Raw genomic sequence first — 20,801 nt, 5'->3', positions numbered from 1 at the left:
TTCTGAAGGAGCAAGGGCTCACCTAGCAAGGGTGGGAGGGAAGCTCATGGCCAGAGCAGTGTAATTACTCCTTTGTAATTCTGCCGATAAACTCCATGTGTGGACACCACACATCCACTGAAGAGGTGGCAGAAGTATGTTAGAATAGGCACTGCTATTGTTAAGCCAGTCAGCTTCTCCTATAAACAAGCCCTGAAAAGAATTTTCTAGGTAAGTCAGGCTTGCAACACGAAGAATGGAGGCTCTAGACAAAACCTGCTTCAAAGTGTTCCCACTACTGCGTGTGGAACTGCCGTACCTGCTGCCACAGCAGCACTCTCTGCCTGCTGTTCTGTCGAACAATCTTAGTTACTTAAAATCTAGAATAAAGTAACTTTGAAACTGTACGAAGATGACATTTACACTGCAACGCAGTAGGCCAAAAGTGAAGAACAGACACCTTCGAAGAATTAAAGATCTTCATTGCTTAGACAGCAACTTTGAAGAGCTGGACTAGCTTGACGCACCCCAGACTCTGGGGCAGTTGCGCACCATGCTCAGAGCCCCACAGGCTTTAAAAAAAGTGAGAAACATATTGAGCAAGAGTCAGAAACTACTTTTACTGATGTTCAATAAAAGTCTTATTCTTGAGTAATTTAAATCTGTCGTGTTGAAAGTATTCCCAAAGAGCCCAGGAGACGCATGGACTCCATGATCAAATGCAGGGATACTAAGAGCAAAACCACATTAACCACTGTCTGACTGTTCCCAGGTAGCTGCTGAGGTCAAGCACACGAGCCGGCTGATGCCTCAAAGCATACCGAAGTGCACGGGAGGAGTTTCTGAAGTTTATTCCTAGTGGCATGTGTCTTCAACAATACCTGGAGATGTTTATTCCTTGCCATTTAGCATCAACAGGCACAAAACCCTCATGCGAAACCAACAGCAAGAGGACAAGGTTACCGAGATGTATCCATGAGTACAGGGTATGAGCTTATGTTGCTCTTTGTAAACACACTACCTGTTGGAAAACTGGGGACCTTTCATGCATTTGAGTTAAGACAAGTCAGTCCATTTAAGCTGATCTTCCCACAGATTAGCTTTAGTGTTCAGTAACCCCAGTTGGAGAGCCTTTGGGTTTGTATTACAAAAAGGTGGCAGGGATCAGTTTTGTTGTTACTGTGAGTTTTTTGTTGGTCCATCGTTTGCCCTTTACACACACGCAAGCAGGTTTTCATTCCGAAAGCCTTCACATAAAAGGCCTGTTTATATTCACCGGTATTTTACTGAAAAGAAAAAACATCCAGGCTTCAAGCAATGGGTCAAATTGTACAGCAGGACAGTCACACCAATCTCCCTTACTCCATATCACCATCTCCAATTAACAAATCGAGTAAAGGTAACAGCATAATATACTCACATTGTATAATGTCTAAAACTACATGGGCTTTGTAACAGTTGCTGTTGCTTTTTGATAAGCTTACGTTTTTAATTATTTAAATATAAAATTAAATTGTATTTAAATCCATTAAAAAAAAATTTTATAAGCAAATTTATTACAGAATTTGCTATTTGTTTCAACAGAACTGAAAAATCTGTTTTGCCTAGTCTTGCCTTAAATTAACTAGTGATAATTTGGTTTTAATTTGTACCACCTTACCTCAATCAATTTGTTGGCATGTTCACGGAAAACCTGGGCATATTCTTTAACTTCTTTTTCGTTCCCATTCTTGGCAGCTTCAATCAATACTAAAAGGGGAACATTTGTTTCCAGAAAAGAGTCTGATACATGGTCCATCACAGCTTTGCGGAGCTAAAATAAAAAGAAAAGAATGAGTTATTTTTCAGCAGCGTTCCTCTGCCGTTTTCCTTTTACTGTATTAATACGCAAAGCTTAAGTACTTTTGTCCTTGATCCTTTTTCCTTTGTGTGACCAAGGCTTTCCCTGCACTAAGTCTTGTCTATACACTTTTTGCTTCAATTTAAATTAAATCTCCTTAAAAAACTGGATTAGTTATATAAGTGCAAGTCACCAGTTTGGCCACAAATATTGATTTAGCAGCTCATATTGGTTTTGTCTGAGTAAATTTGCTGCTTTCCCTCAGCTGATTAAACAACATGCTGATTTAATTTTTTTATTTTTCTACTAGAATAAAATTATTTTTCAACAAACTTGTTCTGTATTCACAGTTACTTGAAAAGGAGAATGTATTTCTTCAAAAACTAAATGGACAAAAGATTGATGTTACATAAATACAGTCCTCAAAGAAAATAGGCTCTCTGAGATGAATGCCATCAGAATTACAAAACACACCTGATTATGTTCAAAATCCATAAAATGGGAGCAGTTTGTGGTTTTTTTTAAATCTCTCTTGCCACGAGGATGATTAAGAATCCAACATCTTTATTATACAGTTACCTGGGGATTACATTTCCACCCCATGCTTCCCCGTGAACCAGGCACTGGAAGCTTCTAGCTTTTAATTTACTAAATACAAGCAGGCAAGCCCACTGCCCACTAGAAACAAATCACCAGATAACGTACTTCCAAGGGGGCAAACACGCAGAAATGTACTCGTTTCTCTCAACAAGTATCAACTTTACATATTAATTACCTGTCTGCGCAAGTCTCTGGTCTTTTTGGTCATTTTATCAATCGCAGAGTTCAGTGCATCGCTTCTTTCTTTGCGTCCAGCCTGAAAAACAAGAGACAAAGAGGTAAACAGGTATTCAGGGTCTCAAAGTAAAACCAGTATTATTCAAGTACATTGTTGGATTTTTTTTTTTTTTACGTGATTATGCACACTAGAAGTAAAGTCTCCACCTCCCTGACAAAGCACTCTCTTCCTGGCTAGTTTGGGCAGCACAGTAACACCTGACATCGTAAGATTTTACCTTTAACGCTTTCTTTCAGAAGGATGGTTTCATAAATCCAGATGTCTTTGTGCTCCTAATCAGCTGGAGACCACATTCAATCTCCAAGTTATAGATTTCTCTTTGGTGCCAGCTCTGTCAGCCACCCCACGGCTGGCACCACATCGAGCCCAGAACAGCCCTGCTTCAACCCTCAATCTTCTACGGCCCCAGCTATCGAGATCAGGATGGTGTCAGGGCAACGGTTGGACTCGATGATCCCTGAGGTCTCTTCCAACCTGCTTGATTCTGTGATTCTGTGTTCACCCAAGGCCAGCAGATTGCCCCTGAACACCTCCCGTGCAGGTATGGGCACCACATAACGCGGTCCAAAGGGCTGCGCACCCCCTAACAACGCTGCTCCCCTACCCACCTTCATACCCAGCTCTCACAGAACACTGCTCCTAAGCAGGCAGCCAAAAGCCAAAAATCAATTGTCTTAAAGGTAAAATCCTCGTAAAACATTTGTCAGGGAAGAAATCCAACATTTCAATAAGTACCCAGGCCCACCCACCGAGAGCTGGATTTCGCCAGGGTTTGATACAGCAAGTTCCGCGTTAGCCCTGTTGTTAAAGGGAGGGCAAGAGGCCAAGAACCAGCGGCAGTTTCTCTCTTTCTAAGCAGACGTTGAGTCAAAAATATCCTTATTTGTATCAAATTGGGAGCGTCATACAGAACAATGGTGGTGGTCTGGTTTTGCTGGGAGTGTTTTCTGTATAATATAGCTTATATTAGAGTTTTGAAAGACATTTTATGCAACCACAATCCAATTTCTGAAGTTCTAAGCCGCGATCAATATAATTATCCTGTTGAGAAGAAAAACCATGTAGCAGCACTAAAGTGAGGGTATGCCAGTTATCAATTCTCCAGATGACAGGCTGGTCTGAAATACCTGGATGGGCAGCCTTTAATCTAAAACACGGAGTCCACTCTACAGCAGAAATAAAAATTAAACAAAATCTGGGGGGAAAGATTAGGATGTTGTAATGTCATTATGGTTTAATGAATTATTGAAGATTTGTCACCTCCCTGATCAAGTAATTTGATTCTCATCACAAAAGGTAACTGAAAAGCGACTGAAATGAAAACCAGGAGCTCGCTCTGACTACGCCACAGCCTTCAGCAGACCCGACGCCGGCCCGTTCTTCACTCCGCACTCAAAAATCAAAGCCGAAGCCTCAAAATGAAGTGAAGATTAATGCTACGTATTTATTGAATAGTTTACCGTCGCCAAGCCTGACAGACATGAAAACCAGAACGCAGTCAGGCTAGGAAGTCCCTGTTCAGCCTGCGCTGAGCGTGATCGCTTTGTCCCAAGGCGCAGCTCCCAGCGTGCTGGTGGCGGCGGGTGCTGCCTGCACCCCGAGACGGGCAATTCACCCGAACATGTGAATCCTGCAACTGGCCCTGCACCAACTAAAAGCCTGCTCCGAGCCTGGTGAGGCCGCACCTTGAATCCTGTGTCCAGTTCTGGGCCCCGCACTGCAAGAAAGATGTTGAGGTGTTGGAGCGAGTCCAGAGGAGGGCGACCAAGCTGGTGAAGGGTCTGGAGGGTCTGACCTACGAGGAACGGCTGAGGGAGCTGGGGGTGTTTAGCCTGGAGAAGAGGAGGCTCAGAGGTGACCTTAGTGCAGTCTACAACTACCTGAAGGGATGTTGTGTAGTGGAGTGGGAGTTGGCCTCTTCTCCCAGGCAACTAGTGATAGGACAAGAGGACACAGCCTCAAGCTTTGCCAGGGGAGGTTCAGGTTGGACATTAGGAAGCATTTCTTCTCAGCAAGGGTCATTAGCCATTGGAAGGGGCTGCCCAGGGAGGTGATGGAGTCACCATCTCTGGATGTGTTTAAAAAAAGCCTGGACATGGCACTTAGTGCCACAGTCTAGTTGACATGGTGGTGTCAGGGCAATGGTTGGACTCGATGATCCTAGAGGTCTCTTCCAACCTGATTGATTCTGTGATTGTGTGAGCCATAAAACCTGCAATTGCAGCTCTTGCACCTTCTGACACTTTCACACCATTTACCTATTGCAACATGACCACTTTACCGAATCCATGGCACCCCCCGAACACATGGGTGTTTTTTCCAGGAATGCCTTTGGATCTAAGATATATACCCATCTATTACGCAGAAAGCCAAACATTCAGCTGTTCCAAGAAGTGCCATTTTACTTCTCCCCAGGTGCCCCTACATCACCATTCTAACGCGAAACAGGAGCACGCTTTTGAAGCGAGTCCATCCCATTGCTTCCACTTCGCTGTCCCGGGCTTCCCAGCCCAGCACAGCCTCGGTGCCTTTTGGATGAGAGGGAAACCAAGAGATGGCTTCCACTAATGGATATTCAGTTCATGAGACCAGACCACAGCCAGTCCTATGTAAAACGCCCTGAAAAGCAGACATTAGAGCCCAAGCAGCACCAATTTCATACTGTTAATCCACTTCTATTAAGCTACACCGCGTATTAGCACAGAAAGCTGTACAATCTGAACCCATTAGATTTTAGCAAGGCAGCTCCAGTTTATTTCCACCTCGCTGGCATTCAGAAATTTTAGTACAGAAGCTCGTCAAAAGCATTAACAGAATTTCCTTCTGAAGGCTGCAACATAAAACACCCTGCTAATTTAGCTGCGGTAATTAACAATTTAGTGCATACAGCTACTGACCCGGCTCCTTCGTTAGGGCTGGTGCAGCAGGGCAGAGGAGGACAAACATGACGGATGCCCACACCTCTGTGGCTACAGAGACCCTGTTGGCATTAACATCTTAACCCATCACAGCCAATTCTAACCAAGGTCCTGGCCTGGAGACAAGGACATCAAGTTTTCCCCATCTGAAGTTTCTTGACTTTTTTTGCATAAAATGAAATACAAAACACTAACTGTGGGACCAATTACACCCCGTTAGGTCCAAGTGGAGGCAGCTAATGGGACAGTGGCCACTGGAGCACGTGAAGAGCCATACGGGCTGCAGCTGCATGAACCCTCCAGGGCACGTAAAAACATCAATGATCATCCTTGACCACAACAGTCACTTTGTCCAGGCTCCCACAAGCCCAAGCCCCATGAATTTAATGCACCGGTTCCACCCTACAGCTCCACAAGTCCTGTTTTAGCTAGTCTCTCTCTCTCTAAAGTAATAAATCATGTTTTAAAGGCTCCAAGTGACAGTTTACTACCTCTAGGCAATTTGATCTAGTAACTAATTACTCCTACTATTAAAAAAAATGGTCCTTGTTTCTAGTCTAAACTTTCACTGAGAAGCCAACTAATGACCCGGCAGCACAACACACCCCAGCTACCAGCTTCTCATCCACAGGATTAGGAGGACTCACAATAGCGGTCTGAATATTCAGATTACTAACAGGATTTCTAGATATTCAGCACAAAACTCTGCTGAGGGAATCACACGCTCTGCAGTCAGCAAGCAGCTAATAAATTCAGTAAATTTAATAGGGTCATGTTGACCATGTCAGTCATTTTGCAGTATGATACCACAGCTCTGTCCAGTATCATGGATAATAAATTTAGCCACAGTGCAAGTTTACATTAAATTAAATCAGATCTTTATCAAAGAGGCTAGAATAGGTGTTAAAAATTGTTCATTTCCCCCACCCCACCGTAATCTCTGCTCTTCTATCATTGCTACCCTGCTTGGGAAGCAAGACAAGCAGTCACTGTCACATCCTCGCTGCTCCAGCTCACACAGCTCTCCCCACCACGGCTTGTTTTAATGGCTTAAAGCAAAGAAAGGGGATTTGTATACAGGGAGGCAAGTGGAATCACCATCTCTGTCACAAAGCATTCCCTTTGCGGGCCTGCCATCTGAATTAAACCAAAAAAAACCCTGAACCAAGTTTTTCCTACAGCTACTAATGTTAAAATGAAAAGGTAGCAGAGCACGGTGGTGGTGGTGGTGCAGGAATGCTGTTGTAAAGCCACCAGGATCAGCAGTGCACACATTACAGTGAGTTACTCAAAGCCATGTTTTTATAGCTAAATATCAAAACCTTTCATTATTATCCTCAATGGTTCACCATCAGTTTAGGTTAAGCTAAGCTCACAGTGCTGTCGACAGAAACGGTGCCTCCTGCCCGGCACCAGCCCCGGCACAGCCCAGCATTCCTCCTCCCCAAACCAGCACCCAGATGTGAGCCAGATGTGCCACCTCTGCGTGACTGAGAGCCACCGCTGCCCTGCCTGCCACCCAGCATGCGATTACCTCAAACAATGGTTCACAGAGAGGTTTCTGCTTCAGGTAATCTGTGAAGTGTCTTCTGAGCTGTTTGTACAACAGGCAGCATCGTGGTTAACGATGGTGATTTCAGAAGTGACAAACGAGTGTTTGGCACACCTTCCTGCGGGCAGGCAGCGGCAAAGGAGGTTGGACATCAGCCGTGCCTCGTGGGGAGGCAGGAGATCTAGCGCTCGACTCAGACTGTCACATGCTTCACTTTTGCCTTGACACCTAGCCTCATTACACATCCACAAAGGATAACCATCCGTGCCCCTCTGTTACCATGATACAAGGGCTGCAAACAAACTCCAGGTATAATAATGCTGATTCCAGACCAGGCAGCGTAAGCAGCCAAGTATGAGACACATGAATTTCAGTGGTGTTTTCATACTTGAGGTCTGATGGTTGAGGAAGCAAGACTACACACTGGTTTGTTGCAGGAAGGAGTCTCCTATGGTGAGTCCACAGCTCACCAAAGCCCGAGGGCTGCACGGCATCGTGTAGGATTCAGCAGGAACCTCAATCAGAACAAAGATGCCTGCACTCCCCGTCCTGAGCAGCTTGCCATGCCGTGCTGCTCCCACCCCGCCGGCCCTCCCCGCTGCCAGGCTGCAGCCATGGCAGCCCCACGCTCCCCTCGGCACCCACAGAGAGGGGAAGGCTGGCTCCTGCACTCGTCCTGTTACAAAGAGGAATTAAAATGTGCGAGCAGTGCCAGGCGCAGAGAGCTGCCAGACACGGAGGTGACAGTCACCACGCTACGCCGCAGCACACGTGTGTCCTCTGCTCCAGCAAGACAATGACACCCAACCCATGGTGCCCTGGCCCATCCCTCCCACCACCCTCGCCCAAAGGGCCTCTCTGCAGCTAGCCTGAAGAGCTGGACCCGTCTGTTGATAACGCATCACCTTGGATGTGCCTTTTTCCCCCACGTATCCACTTCTCGGGGCTCACTGCTCACTGCTAGCCCAGCTCCACGGTAGCGCAGCCGAGTGACAGCACGTGCACGGTGATGCTACAGCCACGCGTCTGTGCTCGTCTCCTCCACCTCTCAGCCTGACTGACACAGCACAAAGGCTATCTTGGACCAAAAAAAGCAGCAACTACTCCCGTGATCCCCGATGTGCTAATGTCCAGCAAAAATTAACGCAGTCATTTCCTCGGGCAGGAGGGTGAGCTGTGTGTTCGCATGGTGCCACACACACGGCTGCAAACCCCGGGTGCCCCAGCCTCGCCTGCAGCTCCAGGGCTTGCCCTCCTCCAAGCCCGCAGCACAAGAAAGTCTCACAGCCCACATCTACATCAAGTAAAATTAGCTTATTTGTTGTTCTTAATACACTAGGAAGGCTTCCACAAGATGTCAGCCTAACTAAGTGACAACGCTAGCCTCAGGGTGCAACTCTACTTTTCCAGAGCAAGCGTTTAGCAGGGAAACCAGTTCTGCTGCTGCTCGAGGAGCGGGGCAAGGTAGAAGCCCCCCAAGAGGGTTATTTGGTCCTAGCAAGCTTATTCCTGAGGCAGACATGCCATTTTCCCCTCTCTGTGCTGCACGTGAGGATCCAGGCCGTTACTTCAAAGCACCCGTCCTGGCAGAAGTCCCCAGGTGGCACTCACACGTGGTTCTCCTCAGCAAGTGAGTTTTCAGTCTAAGGAGAAATACAATCACACGAGTTTTGCAGACAGCTGGGGTTTATTCCCAGCCTATTACACCTTGGCACCCCAGGCAGCTCCCAAGGACCAACACGAATGTTACCGCAGAGTTCCAGACTTAAGAGAATCAGACGCACGCTTGCGGTAATGTCTGTTATTTCACGACAAGTGAAACATAAAAACATGTTTCGCCAAGAGAAGCGCCCATAAAGTTCACGTTAACAGTTTCCCAAACAGGAAACTCGCTGGCAAGGTGCTAAATAGCCCTTGTTTGGTTACGGGCCAAAGAACGGAGAGCTTTAGAAAGCAACTCACCGTGTTTGAACGTTAACTCTTAACTCTGTGCCAAATTACACAGTCTTAATGTGGGAGGAACCTATCAACAGATACTGATGCAAAAAAGCAAAATGGTTCTAAAAGGTGCCTGATTTCAGCCTTCTGCTCGTAGAGAGAAGAGGTAGCACGGGAGAGGAGTAACATTTGACCTTAGAGCTGTTGTCATTTTATTAATCATACCCTTTGGAATGTTGTTTTTAAGTGTTATCATATTTAAATGTTATTAAAATTCGAACCAACACTTCAAATCAGGTTTTGCACGAGCTGAGCTGTGAAGCACAACCACAGGTACGTCAGTGCAGCCGCTCCATCAGACAGCTGGCACCTGACAGCTACGGCTGGATTTCAGCTTCTGTACTTCTGCTACAGGGAACATAAGACATGAAGGAACTCTTTAAATAGGTTTATGTCATTTCTTTGCATGTATTTCTTTCACTCTCGAGCAAGTATGACAATATTTACTCTGGCAGAGCGATTTTATCTAGCATTTCCTAATTCACTTTATCATTAAAGTCAGTTAATTTCCTCATGGGTTGGAGGTGGGGTTTTTGGTTTGCTTTGGTTTTTGGGTGGGTTTGAGGTTTTCTTTTTGTTTGTATTTAAAGAGTTCACCTTCTCCATCCCTTTACTTTCCACTTAGCACTTCCCTTCAGTCTGCTCTGGATGGGACAACTCACCACAGAAAGGAAGTACCGCCGACAGTATTACACTGAGGCCATAGGGCAACGAAGGGAGAAGCAGGCAGAAAACAGCAAGTCTTAGATTAAATAAGTACCTCTAGGGCACCAAAGCTTAATAACAAAGGTAAACGGCCATTTTATTTCAAAATCTTCTTTCGACACAATTCGTCATCTTCCTCCGTCAGCACGGTAAGTGTGTTATTCTCGGCTCATCCCATGTCTTGAGGGTGTAAGTGATACTTTGCCACTACAGAGCAAACATTGTCAAGCACCTTCTACTACATTATTGCTTTATATCTCAAGGTGAAAATAAAAAAAGCTTATCCAACGTGCAGGAAGCTAACACCCCTCCCTCTGCCTCATCCACACCGAGCCAAGGCCAGAGCAGCTGCTCCAGAGGCTTTCCTGCCCATGCACTAAAACAAACCCCCCAAAAATGTAAATCAAACCTGTTCATTTACCCTTCAGTACCAGCTGTCCCAGAGGAAAGTTTGCTCCAGATAAAAGGACAGTGAACAGCCATGACAGCACATTTGCCTCCTCCACGCTGTGTGTGCACACACCAGCCAGAGCCCGGCTCAGCTGTAGCAGCAGGGACAGCGTTGCAGGGTCACCATTTCTGCAAATGCAAATTTCTGCCACTCTAAAGCACACGGGATAACAGTTACGGACCCACCCCGCAGCGAGATGCTAATGGAAGTAATGTCTCCCCCTTTATGGGGGCATATGACCCCAGAAGGTAAGTCAGCGGCCACAAGGAAGCCCTCAAACTGCTTTGAGCCCTGATGGCAAACGCCAACCTTACAATTTCCTCTCCTGCACTCCAGTCCCCAGGAAAAAGCAAGTACAAAAGCCACCGTCTGGGGGGAAAAAATAGATTTTCTAGTTTCGTAACTGCCTGCTGTCAAGCTGGATTCCAATTAAATTTTTCCTGTGCCCTAACGCAAGCTTTGCTTTTTCCAGAAATTTCTCATCGCTTGAAACGTGAGCTCCCATCCTTTGCTCCCGGGCTGTGTGCTGCACTTTCTGCCACAGCACCTTCATCTCAACGACTGCTCTCTCCCTTCACCACTTTTGCAGGGACCACAGCCGCACGCAGCTGTTACACGGAGCTTTGAGCTGCTAAATCCCTCTCACCTCCGCGAAAAGCTGGTGCTAACCAGCATCCTCTGTTCAACCCGTGCATACTTCGCACCGAAAAGTTCCTTTTATGCAGCGGTATCGAACAGAAAGCAGGCAGCAGCTCGCACTAAGGCACTTCCAACCGCAGCTCTGCTTTTAATGCCAGCTGAATACAGCCAGCACAGATGTAGGAGGGGGGAGCAGGGTGGTGCAAGTCTTCCCTATTCCTTCTAGCGTGGGGACGAAGGACTCCTACCGCTGATTTTCTTCCCCCTCCCCTCTATCAGTGGTCTTTAACACGATCATGGTATGCACCACAATGCTTTAAAAACAGCAAAGCTTCTGGAAAACCCAAACAAAAGGAACGTCACCAGGTGACGTCAGCCTATATACAGCCCTGTGTGGTCGCAGCGCATAAGCAAACCCATTCTTGTACCGCTTCCCTGAAAAGCTTTTCAGTAAATGCACTCATGCTACTACAGGAGCTTCTCTCAGCAATAAGCCACCCATCTGCCATCAACAAGTTAGGACTAAAGGAAGCCACAGCTGCGGAAAAAGAAAACGTGAGCTTCAATTAACCAGCTGAGCAGTCACAGAGGATGGAAACTTGTATTAAGCGTTGATTTAAAAATTGCAGAGCTGTCAGAGGAGATCAAGCCAGTGATTTCAAAAGGAATATTCCAAGAGAGCATCGTGGATTCAATTTTGCACTAATATCAAAGGACACTAAGCCCAGTAAATTATTCAAAGGCTATCTTACATTAGAGCCTTTTACAGACTCACTGCGTTGAGTCTCAAACTACGACTGAATGCAACCTCCAATGTACTCAAAAGAATGGGTAAGTCCCTGCGTTTCTCTCTACCTTGTATAATGAATGACCGGCTAGGCTTTAAAGGAGCAGTTAGGTGCTAAAGCAAATTTTTCTGCACTGAACCTTATGAAAAAAAAAAAAAATGTTTCCCCGATTGTGACACTGTAATCCTCCGTAATAGAGCTAAAGACTCAGCCTAAGTGTAATATCCAAGTATTCTGTGTTTCGTAGTAAGTTGTTTCTTGCATTTAGAATTAGCTTGTCGGAAATGCATGGCAATGTTATCTGCAGTGAAAATCTTCCGTCGTGATGTTCAAAGTGTACTGATAAGGCTATCCTATCTTGTTGTTTTCCTAAATTATATTCTGCAGGCTTACATTTCAAGTGGCCATTAGGGGCTCGTATGCTGGCAGCACTATATGCAATGAGTATGGTTTTAAAAATGCTGCCTGCCTTGGGCATGGCTTGTCCACCAAAATGTCGCTGTGAGAAGCTGCTCTTTTACTGTGACTCTCAGGGGTTTCACTCAGTGCCAAACACCACTGAAAAGGGCTCGCTAGGTTTGTCACTGAGGCACAATTATATTTCTGAACTTGAAAGGGATCAATTTGCAAGCTTCAGTCAACTTACTTGGCTTCACTTAGATCATAATCAAATTGCAACAGTCAGAGAAGAATCTTTTCAAGGACTGTATAAACTTAAGGAATTAGTCTTAAGTTCCAACAAAATCTTTCATTTGCCAAACACAACTTTTAGCCAGCTGCTTAACCTGCAGAATTTGGACCTCTCTTTTAATCAGTTATCCTCTCTGCACCCCGAGCTCTTCTACGGCCTTCGCAAGCTACAGACCTTGCACTTGCGTTCCAACTCCCTGCGGACCATCCCGGTCCGCCTGTTCTGGGACTGTCGTAGCCTGGAGTTCCTGGATCTGAGCACAAACCGCTTGCGAAGTTTGGCTCGCAACGGCTTTGCAGGATTAATCAAGCTGAGGGAGCTTCACCTAGAGCACAACCAGCTGACAAAGATTAATTTTGCTCACTTCCTCCGGCTGAGCAGCCTGCACACGCTCTTCTTGCAGTGGAACAAAATTAGCAACTTGACATGTGGGATGGAGTGGACCTGGGGCACCTTAGAAAAGCTCGATTTGACTGGAAACGAAATCAAAGCCATCGACCTAACAGTCTTTGAAACTATGCCTAACCTTAAAACCCTCCTAATGGATAACAACAAGCTCACCACTCTGGATTCCAAGATCCTAAGCTCGCTGACAGCCCTCTCCACCGTGGGCCTCTCCGGCAATCTGTGGGAATGCAGCCCAAAGATCTGCTCCTTGGCCACATGGCTGAGTGGCTTCCAAGGTCGGTGGGAGCACTCCATCCTCTGCCACAGCCCCGACCACACCCAGGGCGAGGATATTCTGGATGCAGTGTATGGTTTTCAGCTTTGCTGGAATTTATCGACTGTTCTTACGCCCGTGGCTACGACGTACGCAGCTCCAACTACCGAGTACACAAAAAGAATAAGCTCTTCTCATTTCCATATGGGAGACAAAGAGATTCCAACTACGGCAGGCATGGTCGTTACCACCGAAGAACATTTCCCCGAGCCAAACAATGCCATCTTCACTCAGAGGGTAATTACAGGAACAATGGCTTTATTGTTTTCTTTCTTTTTTATCATTTTTATAGTGTTCATCTCCAGGAAGTGCTGCCCTCCCACATTAAGAAGAATTAGGCAGTGCTCAATGATTCAAAACCACAGGCAGCTCCGATCCCAAACCCGGCTGCATATGGCAAATATGTCAGACCAAGGACCCTATAACGAATACGAACCCACCCACGAAGGACCCTTCATCATCATCAATGGCTACGGACAGTGCAAGTGCCAGCAGCTGCCGTACAAAGAATGTGAAGTATAATACCTACATGCCATCAAAAACCACATCAGATAAGTAACCTATTTTAAAATTGTAGGGGACCTACATCAGATTCTAATTTTTACAAATGTTGACATAAAGCCTAATTTTCCAAGCTACTTAATGGAAACATTGTTTATGGAGTGGTGCAGTATTTTTAAGTTTTTTAAAAAATAAATCCATAATATTTTCAGTGTTAAAGAAGCAATGATTACATTAAACTTGCACTCCTACTGTTTAAAAGTCTAAAAAGATGCTCACCTCAAACTATGTAAAATGTTTCATGTTATGTAATTATATGACTGTGTGTAAACATTTATACCCAAGTCTCCATATTCTACTTTTTCTAACGAGAACAGTCCGAGGGGAAGGATAGTGGCTGTCTGTGCAGAGCTCCGCGGGGCGACATGCGCTCCGTTTGTTCCACTGCAGCTGGAGGAGCCCGAACGCTCCAGCTGGCTCCGTTCGCTTTAAAGGCAGCCGGGGAGGAAGATTTTCCTCCTCTGATAATTTCACTCCAGTAAAAAAAGGGGAGGGGAAACAAAAAAAAAAAAGGAGCAAGGAAGGTCCAGGTGGGGATTTAAGCACATTGGGGACCAGTGAATTTATTTTAAATACAGCTTTCCTATCCGCATATTGAGTTTGGCTTGCTTAAACGGAGCTTGCTGAAGCTCACAGCAGATGCAGAAAGGAGCAGTTCACACGCTCACAAATTAGCAGGACGCTCACAAATTAGCAGGACGACTCTCCAGGCACTTACAAAGTAGGCAGCGTAGCTCCTTTAGGAAGGCTCAGTGCGACGGGATCGATTCTAAATATTAAGTGCATTCAATTCCTATCGGCTCCCTGGTCTGACCTGCTGCTTTTCACAAATTCAGGCTAATCACTTCTGACTATGAACAAACAGCATTTCAGCGCCTTTTTGTGTGTAAGTAACCTTAATGCAAGTTTTTCTTAATTAAAAGTAAATATCAACTGTGAGGTTGAGGAGGAGAGGGAAGGAAGGAAGGAAGGAAGGAAGAAGCGTCTCTTTGTCCCCCCGCTGCCCCCCCAGCTGAGGCTTCCTCTCGCCTGGAAGCTATTTTCATGCACTAACTCCACTGGTTTCTCTGGAGACAGCATTAGCCCCTGTAATATAAGCTCTCACTTGTCCTCCTCTTCCAAAATTCAAGGTAATTACCAGTTTAAAAAAAAATTTACATACCTTCTGATAAGTTAGGATAATATAATTAGTTTATAGAATAGTTCACTGAAAAATGTTTCATTTCTTGATATGGGACAGACTCTAAACTAGTATGCCGTTTAAAAAAATCATATATAAATATATATATCCACACACACGCACCTCATTCTTAAGGAGTAATTTCATTTCTTCAGCCAGAAGTACCATATTGCTATTTATACTATATTATGAAATTATATGTAAATATTTGCAGATCTATGCAGCGATGGTGGTACTCAGATGCCACGGGGGCGGGGGGGTGGGATGGGGGGTCTGCAAAGGATTACGTTATTTTTAAGGCAACTGCTCAAATATTGTAAACGTTCTAACCAAAGCTAAAAGAACCAGAGGGATGGAAATTTTTTTATATCTATATACATGTATGTATAACTCAACGATGTGTTGTGTCCAATGCTGCAGTGTTAAACAATTAACCAGCACACACCGATGAAGAAAAGAAATCCCTCACAGTGTTGACATACCTTGAACAAATCAGTAATTACAGTATGCTAATTGTGTTGTACTAAACTATTCCGCAAACTTTTTAAACAGAAAAAAATCACTGCATAAAAATCTGTTTGCTATTTCACTCTGCTTTTATATATCTGTATTACCACTTAGTGAGGTATTTAGGGTGCAATTATACAACAGTTTGATGTTTTATTGTGAAATGAATTCGTCCAAGGCAATTATAGCAAGATAAGTGTGACTTCTGTTAAGATTTTGCATAAAGGTTTTTTAATTACTGGTTTTGAAGACATTAATTCGCATCATTTTACTTTTACATACAGTGCCCTTATTATAAAACAAACATTTTGTTTACTTCCCGTGACTCTGTACTTTAATGGAAGAGATTCGGTGAAGCCTAATGGTTTTTGAGAGATCCCTTTGAACCCCCGTAACTGTTTATACTACGATGAGTCAATTTACACCTATTCTAGGAAATCAATTACTGCTTTTAACTGAATACAATAAATCCTGCAGGGCAGGTGGGCAAAGAGCAAATATTCTGTATGATTAAATCCCACGTGAGCCAGAAGGCCAGACCTAAGCTGATAGATACAAAAATGTACCGGTACCCAAGGGTAGTTGGCTGCTTGTAGAAAGACTTGCTTCACTCCTCACCACGAGTCAGTGCTCACAGCTCTCCCCTGACGTCCAGGCTCTGCTCTGGGCAGGAGAGCGTACATCACCGCCTCAGCCGCAACCTGCCCCTGCCTGGGCACCTCCCTTACCTGGTGCTAAGGAGGTGGGGAACTGGGGAGCAGGCACTTTTGGGAATGATTTTCATGTACAGCTGTAGGGGACCAGCAGAGACAAAGTTATAACTGAACTCGTTAATTATACCGGCAGCCAAATAATCTTGCTACACTTTCATTAGCCATCAGATGTCAATACTGAACCCTGGTGTCCTCGGCTGCATTTCCAAAAAGGAATTCCACCTTTCTGCCCCACGCCCAGCAGAAACCCTTGCTCTAAGGCAGTTCAGAAGGTACCACGTCAGCCTTCCCCGCGGTAACGAGAAGTGGTCGCTTGACTGAAGCGCTGAAGTGCCTCCCGAGGAGGTGCTTTCCCAACATCCCAGCTCTGCCCAGAAGCCCACTCCATCTTTATTAGCTTATAATTATACCCAAGAAGAGTAAAGACAGATGTTCCAGCAATGCTGGCTTTAATCCTCTTCACCCCAGCCACTCATCCCCATTTTCCAAGCATTAAAGCACTGTTCCAGTGTCTCTCAAAGCAAACACACCCGGGCACCCAATTTCTCTCCCTGACCAGCACCCCCAGTTTCCACTGGTCCTGCAGCGCTGCCTTGGCTTGCAGACAGCGAAGCAGGAGGCCAGCACACCCAGCCCAGCACGGCACCGTTCAGTTTTACTTTGGCTCTCTGTACGACACGCTAATACGCAGCCAATCTCCCAAACGCCGTGGTTTATGTCTGCCATTTCCAAAACCATTTGTTGCCAGGTGCCAGGCGTAAGCAAAGCAATTCCGCAAACATTACATTTAGGGTAACAGGTATCATAAAACTTGCAGAATGCCAAACACTAGCAGTGAAGTCAACTTGAATTCCCTTAGGAGGGACAGCAAACGGCAGGCAAAGCCATCGCTCTGCACAAGGACACGACCAGAGGCTGTTCATTTTTGACTTTTTGGTTTGTTTTTTTAAAGTTCCTGTCTTCCATCCTTAACTGCTTGTGACTCTTCCAGGCAAGGAGGATATTGTAATAACTGCGTTACTCAGCAGCCTCGATTTATTTTGTTTATGGAACAAGAATCATGATATTAATCATATTTCAGTACGAGCACCAGCTGATGACAAGAGGTTGTTAACTTGCTCTCCCCAAACACCATCCCTGTTGCACAGCCTCAGTTTCTACAGATACTAAACGGCATTATCAGTGCTCTCAGTGCTCCTCCGCCCTAGGCACAGCCTCACGCAAGTGTTCGGGGCCTTTTAGAAATGAAAACTTCTTCTCCTGCTCTCGAGATCCTTGTCCCATCCAAAGACCTCCTCTGGCCTCCCTGATCTCCAGCCAGCTTCTCCTCCTCCCCACCCTCACATCAGCGGAAGGCAAACCTAGCAGTACAAGCTCAATTTTTGACTCATCATACTGGAAAAGGTCTGAATTAATGCTTTCAGTTCCCCTCTCGTTAGTCGCTCTGCATTAGATCATCGTTTAAATGCACACAACTAAAAATCACTCGATAAAGAGTAAAAGGGGTTAGCGTTGAGTCTCCAGCTGAAGTGCTGCTCCTCTGCACAGAGCTCCCATTTCCTATCAGATGGAAACATAATTAATGCCACTATATCAATGTTTGGTTTTGTTTGCTTTTCCCCCAAGCAGAAATTATCTGATTATTCAGCGATAAGCCTAGCCTACATGCAAATCTAAACATCTGAGCTTATGTCCCATTACTCCCCTTAGAAGACAGCAGCCTATTGCTAACATGTAAAATCGGAAATATCCAGTGGCTTTAAATCACAAATCTGAACTACACACTTATTTTTTTAATGTGTCGAAGTTAATTTCTGTACTACTTTAATGAAAATAAAGTTGATTTAATTTTGTGATCTGTGTAGCTATCAAAATCCATCTGTTCAGCCCTGTGAAATCTACCCAGAAGCTGAATTTCATCTTTCTTATGAAGTTTTCCATAAAAATAAAAGTTCAGAGAGGGATACAGGGTTTCTCCTCCCCTCAAAAAAGGAACAAGCAAGGAAACAACAAAAATCAAAGGCAGTTGCACAGCAGCAGCTCCTCCCTCCCCACACCCTTCTCCACTGCAGGAAGTCCCATATGCTAAAACTGGTGCCAGGCTTTGCTTTTTAAGCCATCACGCTAGCAGGATGCTTAAAAATCATTCACCATCTCTGGAGGGGTTTAAGGAAAGACTGGACATGGCACTTAGTGCCATGGTCTAGTTGACACGGTGGTGTCAGGGCAATGGTTGGACTCGATGAGCCCAGAGGGCTCTTCCAACCTGACTGATTCTGGGATTCCATGGTTCAGAGTCAGCTGGAAATTCAGCATTTCCCATATTGTACAAAAACTTTTTGAGAGGTATCTAGGGAGAGGTAACAGAAGCTTTGACGGATACAAACAAGCCTCAGACGGGGCAAAACTTGCTCTAAGGGCAAAACATGGTGCAGCTTGTGCACCTCTGGTGTAAGCACTGAAAAGCTACACCTGCTATCCTTCAGCCACTCCTTTGTAAAAAAAACCTGAATAAAGCCCACCTCATTTTTCTTTTTACTAATGAAAACATTAGTAAGTGAACTATTCTACCAGCTTAGCAACCAGAGATTAAAAAAGAGTCCTAGATGCATTGTATTTAAATTATGTCTAAAGAGCCAACTTCTGGTGGGAGGGGGTGTAAGTAATGGAGTAAAACAAAGTGCAGTGTACAGAAAAATTTTGTTATTAAAATTGTGTATACTGTAAAACTGAATTTGCCTCTTTCTTCCTCCTTTTTCGAACAGAAGTGTCAAAAGCTCATTCTTTCACAATATGTGAAGATCAGTCTACATCCACTGGCCAAAGCAGACAAGTCAGGTTTGGGCCAGGCCATTTGCCAGATCATATCAAATAGAGCACCTCCTGTTTTACTACAAAAAATGAGCTGCTCCACATGGGTTCTTCCCAAACAAGGTGTCTCTAGACTAGCAAAAATTGTTTGTATAAGCAACATGAGAGAGTGAAAACCAAACCAAAGCCAAATTCTTGGCCCTCGAGACTGAACCCCTGTGAGTACCTGCATGAGGAACAGCAGAGGCAGCAGCATCCTCTCCAGTGCACTGGCGTGAGCCCCGGCACGACCTGGCAGAGGCTGCCGAGCCCTGGCTCTAACCCTGGGTGTTCTCCTTGGGTCGCCTGGTAGACCAACTGTTGGCCACGGTGCCAGCCAGGAGGGTGGCGTTTCCAACAGGACCACCTTGCCAAGAATTTAGCAAGGACAAACAATCCGTATCATTTAGAGATGTCAAACTAGCGAGACATCACTTCAGCTTTGAATTACAGCCACCTAGACAGCGTCAGAAATACAGGCAGCATCCTTTATAGAGGCTATCGCCATGAACATAGTGTTCAAAATCCCTTTCTGATTTAGAGAAGTGACGAGTTCACGGACACAACCCAAAAGCCTTGATGCAACAGCTGAACAAAAGAACAAGTTTCAGGATGTTCCAAGCTGATCACACACACTGAACTGCCAGCTAAAATCATTTCAGTAACTAAGCTGTAGCTGCATTTACTTTTTTGCAAAAGGTTTGGCTAGAACAAGTTCTCTCAAGGGTTTTAAATGTCAATTGGCTAACTGCTCCTCAAATCCTTCTAACACTTCAAAGCAGCACATGATAAATCTATTTTCTTAAACTCTGAGAGACTAATTTTAACATAAAAAGCATCTCTCAAATGCAAAACCAGTTGTTTTCACAGGCAAAGGTAAGATATAAGAGAAAAAATGGTATTCTGAAAATGCTATGCAAAACCTGTAAATACAATTAGTAAGAGGGAAATGTCAACATCACTAGCACCTTACGGTTAAATGTAGGCTGTGTTAAGACAACTGCAAAAAACCTGAGCCTCAATAATCCGGCCGGAGAGGTCTGCACAAAACGAACTGAAAATTGCAGCACACGTGGGGAAGCGCCGACTGCCTCCTCCGGTGAGTGTACGGGCCCAGGGACAGAATTCAGTGCAAGTGTTCATCCACCATAAAACCCTAATGTTAATATTTACTGTAATCTGTCCTCATGGAAAAGAGCTTTATGAAATCATCGTTACCTAATCACCAGTTTCATTAGCATTAAGATACTAGGAAAATAATTGTACTGTAATTAATTAAAGCTCTATCTGTCATATTTGACACCAGGAACCACGTGCTCTGGGAGTTATCCCATGTAACAACAAAAAAATTACTGCCATTGCCTTATTAACAAAATTTCATATTTCTTTCTGTGATGCACGACTAAAGAGGTTTGTCTCCTAAGGGCATTCAGCCAATGTTTCTGGGTTTAGAGGTAACCAAAACACTATTTTGGTTCTTCTGGTTTTAAATCAATAAGGTCTAAGAAATTTGACTTTTTCTTCTTTCTTAGTCTGCTAAAAGGACAAGAACGAAGACTTAAATATACACAAAAAATCATTTGAGACATTCTGAATTGGCATCATAAGAACCAGCAACTAGGAGCTGAACGGTGACCAGAGGGGAATGCACCTTGAGTTAAATACAAGGTCCTCTCCCTAGTATGTGACACGAACACTTCCAATACACACACACGAGCAAAACTAAAGTGATATTCTCTACTACCAGGACATTTTAAGAAACTAATAAATCTTCCTTTAAAAAAAAAAAAGTATTTATTTTAAATGCTGTTCAAGTAGCTTACCCCTGTTTTCTCCCAGCAGGTCTACTACTTGTTATGTTGAATACTCA

At 44.7% G+C, this 20,801-nt stretch overlaps 2 protein-coding genes across 2 annotated transcripts in view; one reads left to right on the top strand and one right to left on the bottom strand.

Annotated features, from left to right (window-relative positions):
* CTNNA1 (catenin alpha 1) overlaps nt 1–20,801 on the bottom strand; it is a 120,328-nt gene that overhangs the window by 47,776 nt on the left and 51,751 nt on the right. The window contains exons 8-9 of the mRNA XM_068417196.1: nt 2,595–2,675; nt 1,640–1,792 (exon numbers count right to left, since the gene is read on the bottom strand). Of these exons, the coding sequence (XP_068273297.1) occupies nt 1,640–1,792; nt 2,595–2,675 (234 nt within the window). The remainder of the gene's footprint in view (nt 1–1,639; nt 1,793–2,594; nt 2,676–20,801) is intronic.
* LRRTM2 (leucine rich repeat transmembrane neuronal 2) lies at nt 10,517–13,642 on the top strand. The gene is made up of 2 exons (XM_068417277.1): nt 10,517–10,529; nt 12,096–13,642. Exons 1-2 carry the CDS (start codon nt 10,517–10,519, stop codon nt 13,640–13,642), a joined length of 1,560 nt encoding a protein of 519 aa, XP_068273378.1.

Source organism: Nyctibius grandis, chromosome 22 (genome assembly GCF_013368605.1).
Source record: "Nyctibius grandis isolate bNycGra1 chromosome 22, bNycGra1.pri, whole genome shotgun sequence".
Classification (NCBI taxonomy): Eukaryota; Metazoa; Chordata; class Aves; order Nyctibiiformes; family Nyctibiidae; genus Nyctibius; species Nyctibius grandis.
The sequence above is the reverse complement of the archived record's forward strand: the minus strand, read 5'-3'. Positions and strand labels throughout refer to the sequence as shown.